The sequence below is a fragment of the Aegilops tauschii genome, chromosome 4 (assembly GCF_002575655.3).
Source record: "Aegilops tauschii subsp. strangulata cultivar AL8/78 chromosome 4, Aet v6.0, whole genome shotgun sequence".
NCBI classification, from domain to species: Eukaryota; Viridiplantae; Streptophyta; class Magnoliopsida; order Poales; family Poaceae; genus Aegilops; species Aegilops tauschii.
The window spans coordinates 397,900,605-397,913,876 of NC_053038.3; the positions used below are offsets into that span (position 1 = coordinate 397,900,605).

At 53.8% G+C, this 13,272-nt stretch overlaps 1 protein-coding gene across 1 annotated transcript; it reads left to right on the plus strand.

The window, feature by feature from the left end:
* The first annotated feature begins 1,811 nt into the window (after positions 1-1,811).
* LOC109737365 (uncharacterized) lies at positions 1,812-2,716 on the plus strand. Its single transcript, XM_020296512.4, has one exon. The coding sequence runs from the start codon at positions 1,951-1,953 to the stop codon at positions 2,617-2,619; it is 669 nt and encodes a 222-aa protein (XP_020152101.1). The 5' UTR covers positions 1,812-1,950; the 3' UTR covers positions 2,620-2,716.
* The last annotated feature ends 10,556 nt before the right edge of the window (positions 2,717-13,272 follow it).

The following is a 13,272-nucleotide window of genomic DNA, read 5'->3' on the forward strand; positions in this document are numbered from 1 at the left end:
CAAGAAAAAAAGTTGTGAATTTTGGAATATTTTATAAAAAATCATAAAATGGTCGTGAATTCGAAAGGTATTCCTGATTTTGATATTTTGGGAAATCATAAACGTTCACAGATTCAACAAATGTTTGTGATTTCTAAAAGATTTTTGCATATCAAAAAATGTTCAAGATTTGAAAAATGTATCCAAGAAATAAAAAAGTGCATGTTTTTGAAAAAACATGTAGCGCATTCAAAAGTGTTAGTGAATTCCAACAAATGTTTGTGATATCAAAAAATGTTCATGAATTTTAAAGAAATTTCACATAATTAAAAAAATCTTCAGGAATTTCAAAAGGGTTCATTGCTTCGAAAAATATTGCTGATTCAAAAAATTCATGAATTGGAAAATGTGCTTGCATTTGAAAAAAAAATCATGAAAACAAAACAATCTTTGTGAATTTCAAAAATTATCCACAAATTTCAGAAAAAGTTTGCAGTCTCAAAAACAAATGTTCACGAGTTCCAAAAGAAACGTTCAGAATTTCAAAAAGAACACGTGAATTTGTGAAAAATGTTCGCAAATTCAGAAAAAGTTCACAATTTAGAAATTGTTTGCAAAGTATAAAAATGTTCATGATTTGAAAAAAATATTTGTGAATTTGAGAAATGTTCCTGGTTTGGAAAACATTTCATGATTTCATAAAATTGTCATGATTTCAAAAAATAATTCTGAAATTTGAGAGAGACCGCAAAATGTAGATGATACAGGAAAAAAAGGAAAAGATAAATGAGGAAAACAAACACGAAAAATATTTAAAAATAGAAAAGGATAAAAATAGAAAATAGAAAGAAAAAACTAAAATGGAAAAAGAAAGGAAAGAATGAAAATGAAAAAGGCCGAAAAACCGAAAGAACACACAGAATAGGTTAGGAAAGGTTCAAGAACCTTCTCAAGATAGGAAAGGAGCTAGCTGGGCCGACTCAAGTGTATGCAGAGGGGGAGCAGGGCCTACGCACTAGGTCACTATTCTGCCACCTATGCGCCAAATAGGATCTGTCCTATTTGGCTATCTACGCACCAACTAGGGATCTGCCTTGGCAATTTCAAAAAAAAAAAGGGATCTGCCTTGGCTTGCGGCGGAAAAAAACGGTTATCAAACGCCGTATGGGACATGGAAATCGACACACATCTCGTTCGCGCAAACTCTCGTGAGAAACCTCACCCGCCCAAAGCGCGGGTTGTCTCGCGCCTGACCATCGGGATGAGAATGAGCCGGCCCGGAGCTAGCCTTGGACTCAGCCACTATGGCCCAAGGCTAATTTGTGAGGCCAAGGGTTAATAGAAAAAAAATCTGGTTAATAGAAAAAATCAAGTCGTCTGCTTGTGGGTCTGTAGCTCCGCCTCTTGCCGAAACATATCATGATAATTTTGTTGTTCATATATGCGAGCATTTGTCGGAAATTATGCGACACACCGCGTCGCAAAATTGGGTCCTACAACAACGACGGCGCGAGGGCGATGAAGATTGAAGTTGTTGTGAGATATAAAACTATAAGGTAGGCCGACCTGACTGACCGAGTGAGTCATCTAGTGCCGGCTATGTTGACCCAAATCTTGTTTGAGACCAACGCACATGACCCACTGGCCTTGAATTTTTAGGTCGGATCAGCGACCCGGCGGGCCGACCCAGCCCATTTCCATCCTGCGCTGACCTGCCCAACATTTCACGTTTCTTCTTCTCGTCTAAAGTTTGCAGCAAGGTTTACGTTACCGCGCTCAGTTCCCAGCGTCGCGTCGGGGGCTGGCCAGATCCGTCATGTACGGCGGCGCCGCGCCCACCCCAACGCCGGCCCTTGTACGTCCTCCACCCCCTTCACCTTGCACTGCACCACTGGCTAATTACACGACGCAACGCAATGTCAGCGTGCAGCCCCCCAATGCAAGCCCCCCACTCATCAGACAGCACAGCAGATGAGTAGTATGATGGCGGCAGGGAGCAGGAGGATGCTCATCCCTCTCAGGCCGCGGCTGCTCTCGCGGCAACGCACTCTCCTTGCCGGCCTCGCCGCCGCCTTCGCGGTGACCCTACTCTCCATCGTCCTCCTGCTCTCCTCCCTTCCCGCCTCCTCCTCGCCGCCATCCCGCCGGCGCCACGGCGTCGACACGACATCCACGACCGCGCTTAGTCCACCCGCTCACTGCGGCGCGATGAGCGCGAGCCTGGGGGAGTTCGGCGAAATGATGGTGTCCATGCTCCCGAGGGACCTCGCATTCACCGCCTTCATGCCCTCGCCGGAGTCGTTCCGCCGCGTCCTCGGGCTGCGGCACAACGACAGCGCCGCGGGGCTGAAGGCCAGCGACGACACCTACGCCGTCGTCTCTCGCGTGCTCGGCTTCTCCGCCGTCCCTCTGCGCCTGCGCTCCGGGGACGTGGCTCTGCGCGGGACGGCGCGGCTGCTGGACCTGGACTCCGTGTCCGGGCTGAAGGTGCACGCGTGGAGGGACGTGGACGGGGCTCTCGTCGTCAACGGCGTGCGGTCGGAGTGCGTCGATATCGTCAGGGACGAGACCGTGGTGCATGTCATGGCGGGGGTCCTCATGGACGCCGAGTTCGAGCGATCTCTTTCCCTTCCGAATTAGAGGATCATTGTAGAAGTTTATGCAACTCACGATATATTGATCGGGTGCAATATGCACGTATATATAAGTACAAAGGATAGCCACGTCCTCAACTATACATGGAAGGAGGAGGGCTTGTTGTACAAGAAATACACATATGTATCTACATCTCAACACCCCCGCAGTCGAAGCGGCACCATGGTCGACGCAAAGACTGGATCGGAACTCCTCGAAAGACGCGGTAGACAAGCCCTTTGTCATGATGTCAGCAAATTGTTGGGACGTAGGGATATGCAGCACGCGTACATGACCAAGAGCTACCTGTTCGCGAACAAAATGGATATCAATCTCAATGTGCTTGGCGCATCGATGATGAACCGGGTTGGCAGAGAGGTAGACCGCAGAAACATTGTCACAGTAGACAATCGTGGCCTTGTCAACCGGAGACAAGAGCTCATGCAGAAGCTGACGAAGCCAGGAACACTCGGCGACGACGTTGGCAACGGCGCGGTACTCCGCTTCAGCACTGGAGCGGGAGACAGCGGGCTGCCGCTTGGACGACCAGGAGATAAGTGATGGTCCAAGATAGACGCAATAACCAGAGGTCGAGCGGCGCGTGTCAGGGCAGCCGGCCCAATCGGCGTCAGAATAAGCCGTCAGATCCATAGATGATGAAGCCTGAAGTGACAGCCCATGATCCAAGGTGCCACGGATATAGCGCAGAATGCGCTTGACTGCGGTCCAGTGAGCATCACGGGGAGCATGCATATGAAGGCACACCTGCTGAACAGCGTACTGGAGCTCCGGACGAGTAAGAATGAGGTACTGAAGAGCACCAACAATCGACCTGTAGAACGGAGCATCTGAAGCAGGAGAACCATCTGTGGCAGAGAGCTTGGCCTTCGTATCGATAGGTGTGGCAGCCGGTTTGCAATTAAGCATCCCGGCACGGTCCAGAAGCTCATGAGCATACTTCCGCTGATGAAGAAAGAAGCCATCTGCTCGACGAATAACCTCGATCCCGAGGAAATAGTGCAGAGGACCTAAGTCCTTAATGGCAAACTCAGCACGAAGACGATCCGTGAGCTGTCGAAGAAGGGCAGTCGAGCATGCTGTCAAAATGATGTCGTCGACATAAAGCAGCAGAAAAGCAGTAGCATCACCCTGGTGGTAGACAAATAGTGAAGCATCGGAGCGAGTGGAGCGGAAGCCAAGCTGAGTAAGAAATGCTGCGATGCGCTGGTACCACGCGCGAGGAGCTTGCTTGAGCCCGTACAGAGATCGAGAGAGCAAGCACACATGATCCGGAGAAGACTCATCCACGAACCCAGTCGGCTGCTGACAGAACACCTGTTCCTCAAGATGCCCATGAAGAAAAGCATTCGAAACATCCATCTGGTGCACAGGCCAGGAGCGAGAGACCGCTAGCTAAAGGACAGTCCGAATCGTCCCAGGTTTGACAACCGGGGCGAAAGTGTCTGTGAAGTCAACGCCTGCTTGTTGACGAAAACCCCGAACGACCCAACGGGCCTTGTGTCGGTCAAGAGTACCATCCGGATGAAACTTGTGCTTGAACACCCACTTCCCGGTGATGAGGTTGGCCCGAGGGGGACGGGGAACGAGCTGCCAAGTGTGATTGCGTTGCAATGCGTCAAATTCCTCCTTCATCGCGGCGAACCACATGGGATCACGAAGCGCGGAACGGGCGGAGGTCGGCAGGGGTGACGGTGACGAGGAAAACGTCGAAGCCACGCAGGTGTACTCATCCGGAGGGTAGCGAGTGCTCGGCCGATGGACACCCAGGCGCGACCGAGTGACAGGGCCAGCGGGTGGTGGCACAACAGCAGACACCGGGGCCGGCGCCAAACCCGGCGGTGAAGAAGCCGGCGACACGCCCGGCTGCAAAGAGGCCGGCGACACGCCTGTCTGCGAAGAAGCCGGGGGAGAAGCGGGCGATCCCGGCGGGCGAGCTGGCACAGCAGCCGGCAAGACCGGCGAGGCTGGCGCTGAAGCCCGCGAAGAAGAGGCCGGAGAGGCCGGCTAAGAAGCCGGCGCGGCGCCCGGCGATGAAGCAGCTGGAGAGGCCGGCGCAGAGGCCGGCGTGGGGCCCGGCGATGAAGCAGCCGGGGAGGCCGGCGTGGAGGCCGACGTGGAGGCCGGCTCGGATGCCGGTGAGCCTGGCGAAGCAGCGGGCAGGAGCCGGAGTGCCGTGCGTCCAGGGGGCGCCCTACGCCGTGGGGCAAAGCCAGTGTCGGGTGGTTGGTGCGACATATGCCAAAGGATGGCTTATCATTGTGGGAGCCAATAAAACGTCGCCGGTGCCTGGAAACGGGATGAGGCGAAGACATGCACGCCGGCGAATCTTACCCAGGTTCGGGGCTCTCCGAGGAGATAACACCCCTAGTCCTGCTCTGCGGGGTCTCCGCATGATCACTAGCTCGATAAAGAGTAGCTACAATCGCTCCTAGAGCTGATGGGATCAAGGGAGAAGAAGAACCAGGCTAGCTCTTTCTTCTCTCTATCTATGGTGTGCGTGCGTGTGCTATGCTTGAAAGCCAAACATGCAGAGGTGCCAACCCTTTGCATGGGTGCTCCGGGGGGTTTATATAGGCCTACCCCCCGGGGGTACAATGGTAATCCGACTGGGAACTGGCCCCAGCCATCAGTGTCTACGCCTGCCGGCTCCTCCGCCGGCTGCTGAGTCCCGCCGGCTGCCGGCTACTCGGTCGGCAGGCCGGCCCCACCGCCTAGGGTCTTGTCGGCGGCTGCTTATTGTAGCCGCGCCTCTGATGATGAGGGCTTTGTCGACGTAAGAGTGGCTACAGTGATCCGCGTCGGGGGCTATCACTGTAGCCTCACCTCGTCTTGTCTCCTTAAATGGGCTCCTGCTTCGAGGAAGGGAGTCGCCGGCTTCTGGAGGCCGGCTATGCTCCTGGCCGACTAGGAAAGGCCGGGCCGCCTTCACGCCTCCCTCTGGCTGAAGGGGCCCGCAGTCCTTGGGCCGTGCAGGAGTGGGTCATGGATGACGTCGTAGCTGGCGTGGCTACAGTGCCCGGCCGCACGGGAGACATCCCTCCCGTACGGCCTCCTGTAACCATGCCTGCCTCGGGCTTCGGGGGTCGTGGGCCGCACTGTGGCCATGCCCCGTCAGGTCGTCGTTATGTAGGGGCGGTTGTGGTCTCGGCCGGCTTCTAGGAGTCGGCGTTCTTCTTGGCCGGCTTCTTGGAGTCGGTGAGGCTGGGTCGCCTTCCGGGAGTCGGCTTTAGTGGTAGCCGGCCGGGGAAGGCGGCCCAAATGCTTGGAGTGTTTGAAGGCCCAAAGGCCTGATAAATTTTCTGAAGAGCCAGGGGTAGTCGGTTAGGCTACCCGTGGCCAATTACTCCGACAGCCAGGGTGGACAGGGTCGGCCAAAGAGGGGCCGGGCGCCGATGAAGAAGCCGCCTGCTGTTCCTGTTTAAAAGGAAAACACAACTCATCGAAATAAACATGTCGGGATGTGATGACACGGTGGGAAACCGGATCATAGCATCTATAGCCCTTGGTGTTAGCCGGGTAACCGAGGAAGACACACGGAAGGGAACGAGGGGCAAGTTTATGAGGAGAGGTGGCGGCAATACTAGGATAACAAAGACAACCGAAAATACGAAGACCGTCGTATGAAGGAGGAGACCCGAAGAGGAGGTGGTGAGGTGTAAAGTTCCACCGGGTGCGACAGGGACGAAGGTTAATGAGTAGGGTGGCAGTAGCGAGAGCGTCGGGCCAGAAGCGAGGTGGCATGTATGCGTGGAAGAGGAGGGTACGGATGCAATCGTTAAGAGTGCGAAGAATGCGTTCCGCTCGACCATTCTGCTGTGAAGTATATGGATAGGTAAGACAAAAAACAGTGCCATGTGTGGAGAGAAGATTGCGGATGGTGGTGTTGTCGAATTCTTTTCCGTTGTCAGTTTGCAAAGCTAGAATGGGACGACCAAATTGCGTAGACACGTAAGAGTAGAAGGCCGTAAGGGTGGCAGCAACTTCGGACTTCTTACGTAATGGAAAGGTCCACACAAAGTGAGAGTAGTCATCCAAAATAACAAGATAATATGAGAATCCAGTATTACTAGCAACAGGAGAGGTCCAGACATCACTATGGATTAACTCAAAAGGTAACGACGCAACCGTGGATGAAGCACTAAAGGGAAGGCGAACATGTTTGCCCAGACGGCATGCGTGACAAGAGTGCGCATCCTTTTTATTGCATGTAAAAGAAAAATCCCTAATAATTTAACGAAGAGCGGTGGAGCTAGGATGACCGAGACGGGCGTGCCAAAGATCAACGCCGGCGGAGAATGCAACTGGTCCAGCATGTGAAGATGATGGAGGCTGGACGGAGTATGTATCGCCGGGACTGTCACAGCGGTGAAGAACCATCCGGGTGAGGGCGTCCTTAACAGAAAAACCAACTTCGTCAAATTCCACAGTTACAGAGTTATCTCGAGAAAGTTTACGAACACAGACTAAATTCTGAATGAGTTCAAGAGACACAAGAACATTATTGAGATAAAGTGGTCTAGAGTTCGAAGGAAAACTGGTAGAACCAATATGCGTGATAGGGAGACCAGCACCATTACCGACAATGATACGAGAAGAAGTGTGAATAGGAGACGCGGAAGAGAGGTTACCCGGGTAAGCGGCCATGTGCGAAGATGCACCGGTGTCCATAAACCAATCGCCACCGCCGGAATAAGCCCCGACCGGAGGCTGCTGATGAAGAGCAGCAAGTAGGGCCGGATCATAAGAGACCGGCGCGGGATAGCCTGAGGAGCCGGTCACGCCTGTGTTGGTGGTTGGCCCGCCATAGCCAACCGGAGCAGGAGAGTAGTAGGCCGCTGGAGCGACCGGACCGGGTTGCGGATCGGCGAAGAATGCCTGATGGCTGGAGGGACCGGGCCCAAGGAGGCTCCGAGCGGGTGGGCGGGGCACGGGCATGGTGTAGGCGTGCACAAACCCTGTCCAGGGGTTGTGGCCACCCCCCAAGGCGGCGTCGGCTGCTGCTGGACAGGCCCGGGGCGCGGCTGTTGCTGCTGCGTCTGGCCTTTGCCGCGGCCGCGGCGCCTCTGGCGCTGCTGCTGCGGCGGTTGTTGAGGAAGAGCCGCAGGAGGAGCCGGTGGCCGCTGCTGGTAGGGGGCGCCGTAGGCGCCTTGCGGCGCGAAAGGCGCCGGTGGCCGGGGCGCCTGGTACGGCGCTGGGAAGCCGGGAGGCGCGCCTGAGGGCGCGGGGCCACCGCGCGAGTAGCCAGCGGCGAAGGCGGTATGAACGGCACGGGAGCGAAGATGCTTCAACCGGCGTTCCTCGAGACGAAGATAAGCCACCGCCCGCTCGTAGGTAGGGTTCGCCATGAGGGTGAGGTTGGAGGGGGCGTTGCCGAGATCCTCATTGAGGCCGGGGGTGAGGGTGGAGAGGAGCAACTCGTCGCCCACCTTGAAGCCAATGTCATTGAGCTCGTCGGAGAGGGTCTTGAGACGCATGCAGAAGGCGTCGACGGAGGAGTCGTTTTGATGGCACCCGAAGAACTCCTGCTGCAGGAAGACGATCCGTTGGAGCTTGTTGTCGGTGAAGAGGCCGACGATCTTGTTCCACACCGTGCATGCATCATCCTTGTCGCGAACGACGGTGTGGAAGATGTCCTTGGACACGGTGAGGAAGAGCCACCTGATGATGGTGGCGTCGATCGCTAGCCAGTCGGCGTCACGGTTCAGGACGAAGAGGTTGGCTGTGCCGTTGATGTGGTCCTGCAGGTTATACTCACGAAAGAGGAGATTGAAGTATGTCTTCCAAGCATAAAAATTCGCCTCTTTGTGGGAGAGGATGACCGGAACGCGACGTTCGATGGGAACATCACAGATGTAGGTAGGATCGGGAAGAGTGGCGGCAGTGGAGCCGGCGGAAGAGTCAAAGGGATTTGGTGGCTTCACGACCGGAGGAGTAGAGGCGGCGGACCGGTCGGAGAGGTTGGATCCCGACATGGCAGGAGCTAGGGTTAGGTGCGGCCGGGGCGGGTTAGGGTTTGTAGTGGCTAGGGTTTAGAGGTTCGGCGGCTAGCGGTGGGAGAGAAGCGGGTGGGAGGGGCGCGAGGTGATCGTGGGGGTGGGAGCGGAAGCAGTGGGGAAGGTGGCACGGCGGCGGCGAGTAGTCGGCGGCGCGGGCGTGCGAGGGAACTAGCGGCGGCGGCTGGGAAGCGACGGCGACGTGGCTAGGGTAGAGGATCGGAGGAAGGCTGATACCATGTAGAAGGTTATGCAACTCACGATATATTGATCGGGTGCTATATGCACGTATATATAAGTACAAAGGGTAGCCACGTCCTCAACTATACATGGAAGGAGGAGGGTTTGTTGTACAAGAAATACACATATGTATCTACATCTCGACAATCATGATCAACCTCATATTAACATCATCTGAAATTCCGGATGAAATTTACATTTTTTCTTCAAAAATACGTCTAGTCGTACCTTAGCTTTATAGAAGGCAGAAAAACAATTACAAGAGAGCTACAACGAGCGCAGCAAGAACACCACATCCCGGTAAGACCAAATACAACCACCTACATCAAACACAACTACAAGCAAAAGAGCATGTCCTAAGTGAGAACAACACCGCGTCACAACTAACACCAAGCACCACTGAAAACCACCGACACCCCCTGGACTTTGCTCGTCGACGCACCATCACCCTTGATGCCTAAGAAGAGGTGGCACGTGAATGGCAGAACTTGATCAGAACCGAGGAAGACACCATCTTGAAGACACCGTCGAAGGGTGTACATAGCGTCGCCGGAGCTCAAAATAGGACCACGGCGGACACCGGAGGAGAACTAGAAGGAGCCAAGCCATGTCTCCAAACACGATGCTCCCAACAGAGGAGCGACATCGAGGATGCCGCCATCATGCCGATCCAACACCGAATCGAGGGTTTCGCCCGGAGACAACACCAACTCGGAACGGGCGAGGGAGAATGCAAACACACCTCGACGATGCCTCCAAGGAGGGGGACGACACCCACGGGCGCCATTGCCGCCGGCCCGGCAAATGCCGTGCAGATTTTCATCCGATTGTTGCACCTCACCACACAGCGAAGGAATTGGGCAGCACTGTCCAAATAGCCTCGCATCGCCGCCACCGCAGCACCTCGCCGTCGTAGCTGCAAAGCCTAAGATCACATGACAGAGAGAATCGCGGCCCAACCAACACCTTCAACATAGCAGAAGAACAATAGCCACTCCGCACATCGAGCGAGGGCCAGGACCGCCCGCGATGGCCGTCGCCCGCTCCAAGGGGCGGCCTTGCGACGTCCCCAGCACCAAGGGTCCGGAACGGCCGTCCACCGCAAGGGCCAGGACCGCCTGCGACGGCCGTCGCCCGCTCCAAGGGACGGCCTTGGGACGTCCCCAACACCAAGGGTCCGGAACGGCCGTCCAGCGCGAGGGCCAGGACCGCCCGCGACGGCCGTCGCTCGCCACACAGACCGCAGGTGACCGGCCCTCGCTGCTCGCCAAGAACGCCCTCCTAGCCGAGCCATCACAACGCCGCCACCAAACCTGGCCAGTAGCTCGCGCCATCGCCTCCAGCATGCCATCGCGCCTGTCCACCACCACCACACTGTAACGACCCTCACAGATCGAACAGAGGGGAGGAGAGGAAATCAGAGAGGGGATGAGCTTGAGGAAGAAGAAAGGGGGAGGAACCGGAGAAAATAGATAGATGGAGAAATCTGAATATTCAATTACAAGACATGACCCAGTCTCTGTTGTCGCCCACACTTATAGCACTCTCTGGAACAGGCCCCACCTGACATAGACACTAACCTACCAAGGACTTTTCCATGCTCTCTGCCCGTGGGCCCTGATCTTCCTCCTCACGCGGCTGCACCTCTGGTGCCTTGCTGTCCGCATGCTCTCCTGCCTGATCGGGTGGAGAGTAGGGCGTGACATTGTCCCCTCCTTGAGTCGAAGCGCCATTGCCGAGGTCGACGCCCGGAAATCGCTGTTGAAGCACATGGTAGTTCTCCCAGGTTGCACTGGCCGGCGAAAGCGTGCGCCAGTGCACCAGGACTTGAGGAATTGCCGCGTTCCCTTGCTTGACGAGGCGGCGCTCCAGAATTGCCTGAGGAACCAGATCGCCGACAGTGAGGTCCGGTGGAGCGGGCAGTTGATTGAAGACTGGCGAGTAGTCCGCCGTGAAGGGTTTAAGCTGCGAAACATGAAAAACTGGGTGAATTTTACTCTCCTGGGGCAGCTCCAACTTGTACGCAACAGTGCCAATGCGGCTGGTGACTTTGTACGGGCCATAGAATTTGTATGCCAGTTTGGGACAAGGCCGGTTGACCACCGAGGATTGCACATACGGTTGAAGTTTGAGTAGCACTTGATCACCAACACTGAACTCCCTCTCTGTGCGTTTGCGATCAGCCTGATGTTTCATTCTGTGTTGTGCATGCAGTAGGTGTTCTTTTAGCATTTCAGTGAACTGTTGGTGCTCTACGGCCAGCTCATGCAGTGATGCCGGAGTCGTTGTGTTGAATAGATTAGGCAGGGCACCAAAGTTCGGATCCACTCCATATAAGGCTTTGAACGGCGAGCACCCGATCGCACTGTGATGACTCGAGTTGTACCAGAATTCTGCCATTGGTAACCATCTTTTCCACCGACACGGTGTGTCGTGAACAGCACAACGTAGATAATGCTCAAGACATTGATTCACCCTTTCGCTCTGGCCATCCGTCTGTGGATGGTAGGCGGTAGTGTAAAGAAGCTTGGTGCCGACGAGCGCAAATAGTTCCCTCCAAAATGCACTCGTGAAGATCTTATCCCGGTCAGAAACGATTGATTCTGGAACACCATGCAATTTGACAATGTTGTCGAGGAATGCACGAGCAACCTGAAGAGCTGTGAATGGGTGATGGAGTGGAATGAAGTGTGAATATTTAGTTAATCGATCCACTACCACCAGAATCACATCAGCCCCTTCTGAACGCGGCAACCCTTCAATAAAATCCATCGTTACTTCGCCCCAGGCTCGAACAGGTATCGGCAAGGGTTGTAATGTGCCCGACGGATGTGCATGTTCGTGTTTCGCTTGCTGACAGACACTGCACTGCTTGACAAACTCCTCAACTTGTAGTTTCATGCCAGGCCAAAAGAACAAATTCTTCAGTCGCAAATAAGTTGGACGGATACCTGAATGACCTCCCACCGCAGCTGTATGTAGCTCACTGATCAGTTTAGTTTGTAATGCTGCATTATTCCCAATCCAGAGGCGTCCTTTGTACTTAATCATGCCTCTGTCTAGTTCATGGCCATGAGTGTCTGGGCTGCAAATCGTCAATGCCTGCAAAAGCTCCGTTGCCTTGGCGTCAGTGCGGTAAGAATTGCACACTTCCTGAATCCATGAAGGCTGACACGTTGATGTGGCTGTGACAGTGAACAAATGCCCAACACGTGACAAAGAATCTGCGGCCGTGTTATCGATGCCCTTGCGATATTTGAACTTAAACTGAAGACCTCCCAGTTTTGCCATTGCTTTCCGTTGAAGCTCCGAGCCCAGATGTTGTTCCCCTAGTGTACAGAGACTTTTGTGATCCGTTAATATGGTGAATTGACCTCGCTGAAGATATGGTCGCTAACGGTCGATCGCCATCATCACTGCGAGAAACTCTTTTTCATACACCGACAACTTCTTGTTATTGACCCCGAGCGCGCGACTGAGAAACGCAATTGGGTGACCTTGCTGCGAGAGAACAACCCCGATCCCAGTGTCACAAGCATCCGTCTCTACAGTGAATGGGAGTGAGAAATTTGGTAAAGCGAGCACTGGTGTAGTAGTCATCACTTGTTTCAGTTTCAGGAAGGCCTCAGTGGCTTCAACAGACCAAACAAAACCTTTCTTGCTCAAAAGAGTTGTCAGGGGTTTTGTGATTATACTGTAATTCCTGACAAACTTGCGATAGTATCCCGTCAGGCCCAAAAATGCTCGCAGTTCTGTTTGTGAAGAAGGTTGTGGCCAGTTTTGGATCGCCTCTGTTTTGTCAGATTCTGTTGCAACCCCTTCTGCTGAAATCACATGGCCCAAGTAATTGATGGAAGACTGGGCAAAAGTGCACTTTGAAAATTTGGCATATAACTGATGCTGCCGAAGTGTGGTAAGAACCAGTCTCAAATGTTGCAGGTGCTCATCAAACGACTCACTGTATGTCAAGATGTCATCCAAAAATGCTATGACATACTTCCTGGTACCAGGTGCCAAGACAGAATTCATCAAACACTGAAATGTAGGTGGCCCATTTGTGACACCAAACGGCATTACTCGGAACTGAAAATGGCCGTGATGGGTTTTAAATGCTGTCTTGGCTTCATCCTCTGGGCGCATCCTGATTTGATGATAACCCGATCGTAAGTCCAATTTAGAAAAGAAGCGAGCTCCCGCCAACTCGTCTAGCAGTTCATCAATCACTGGTAAGGGAAACTTATTCTTAATTGTGATATCATTCAGTCGGCGATAATCGACACAGAAACGCCATGTGTCATCCTTCTTCTTGACTAGCAGGACAGGAGCAGCAAATGGACTAATACTATTGGTGATCAACCCAGCTTTTAACATTTCAGTCACCTGACGCTCAATCTCGTCCTTCTGA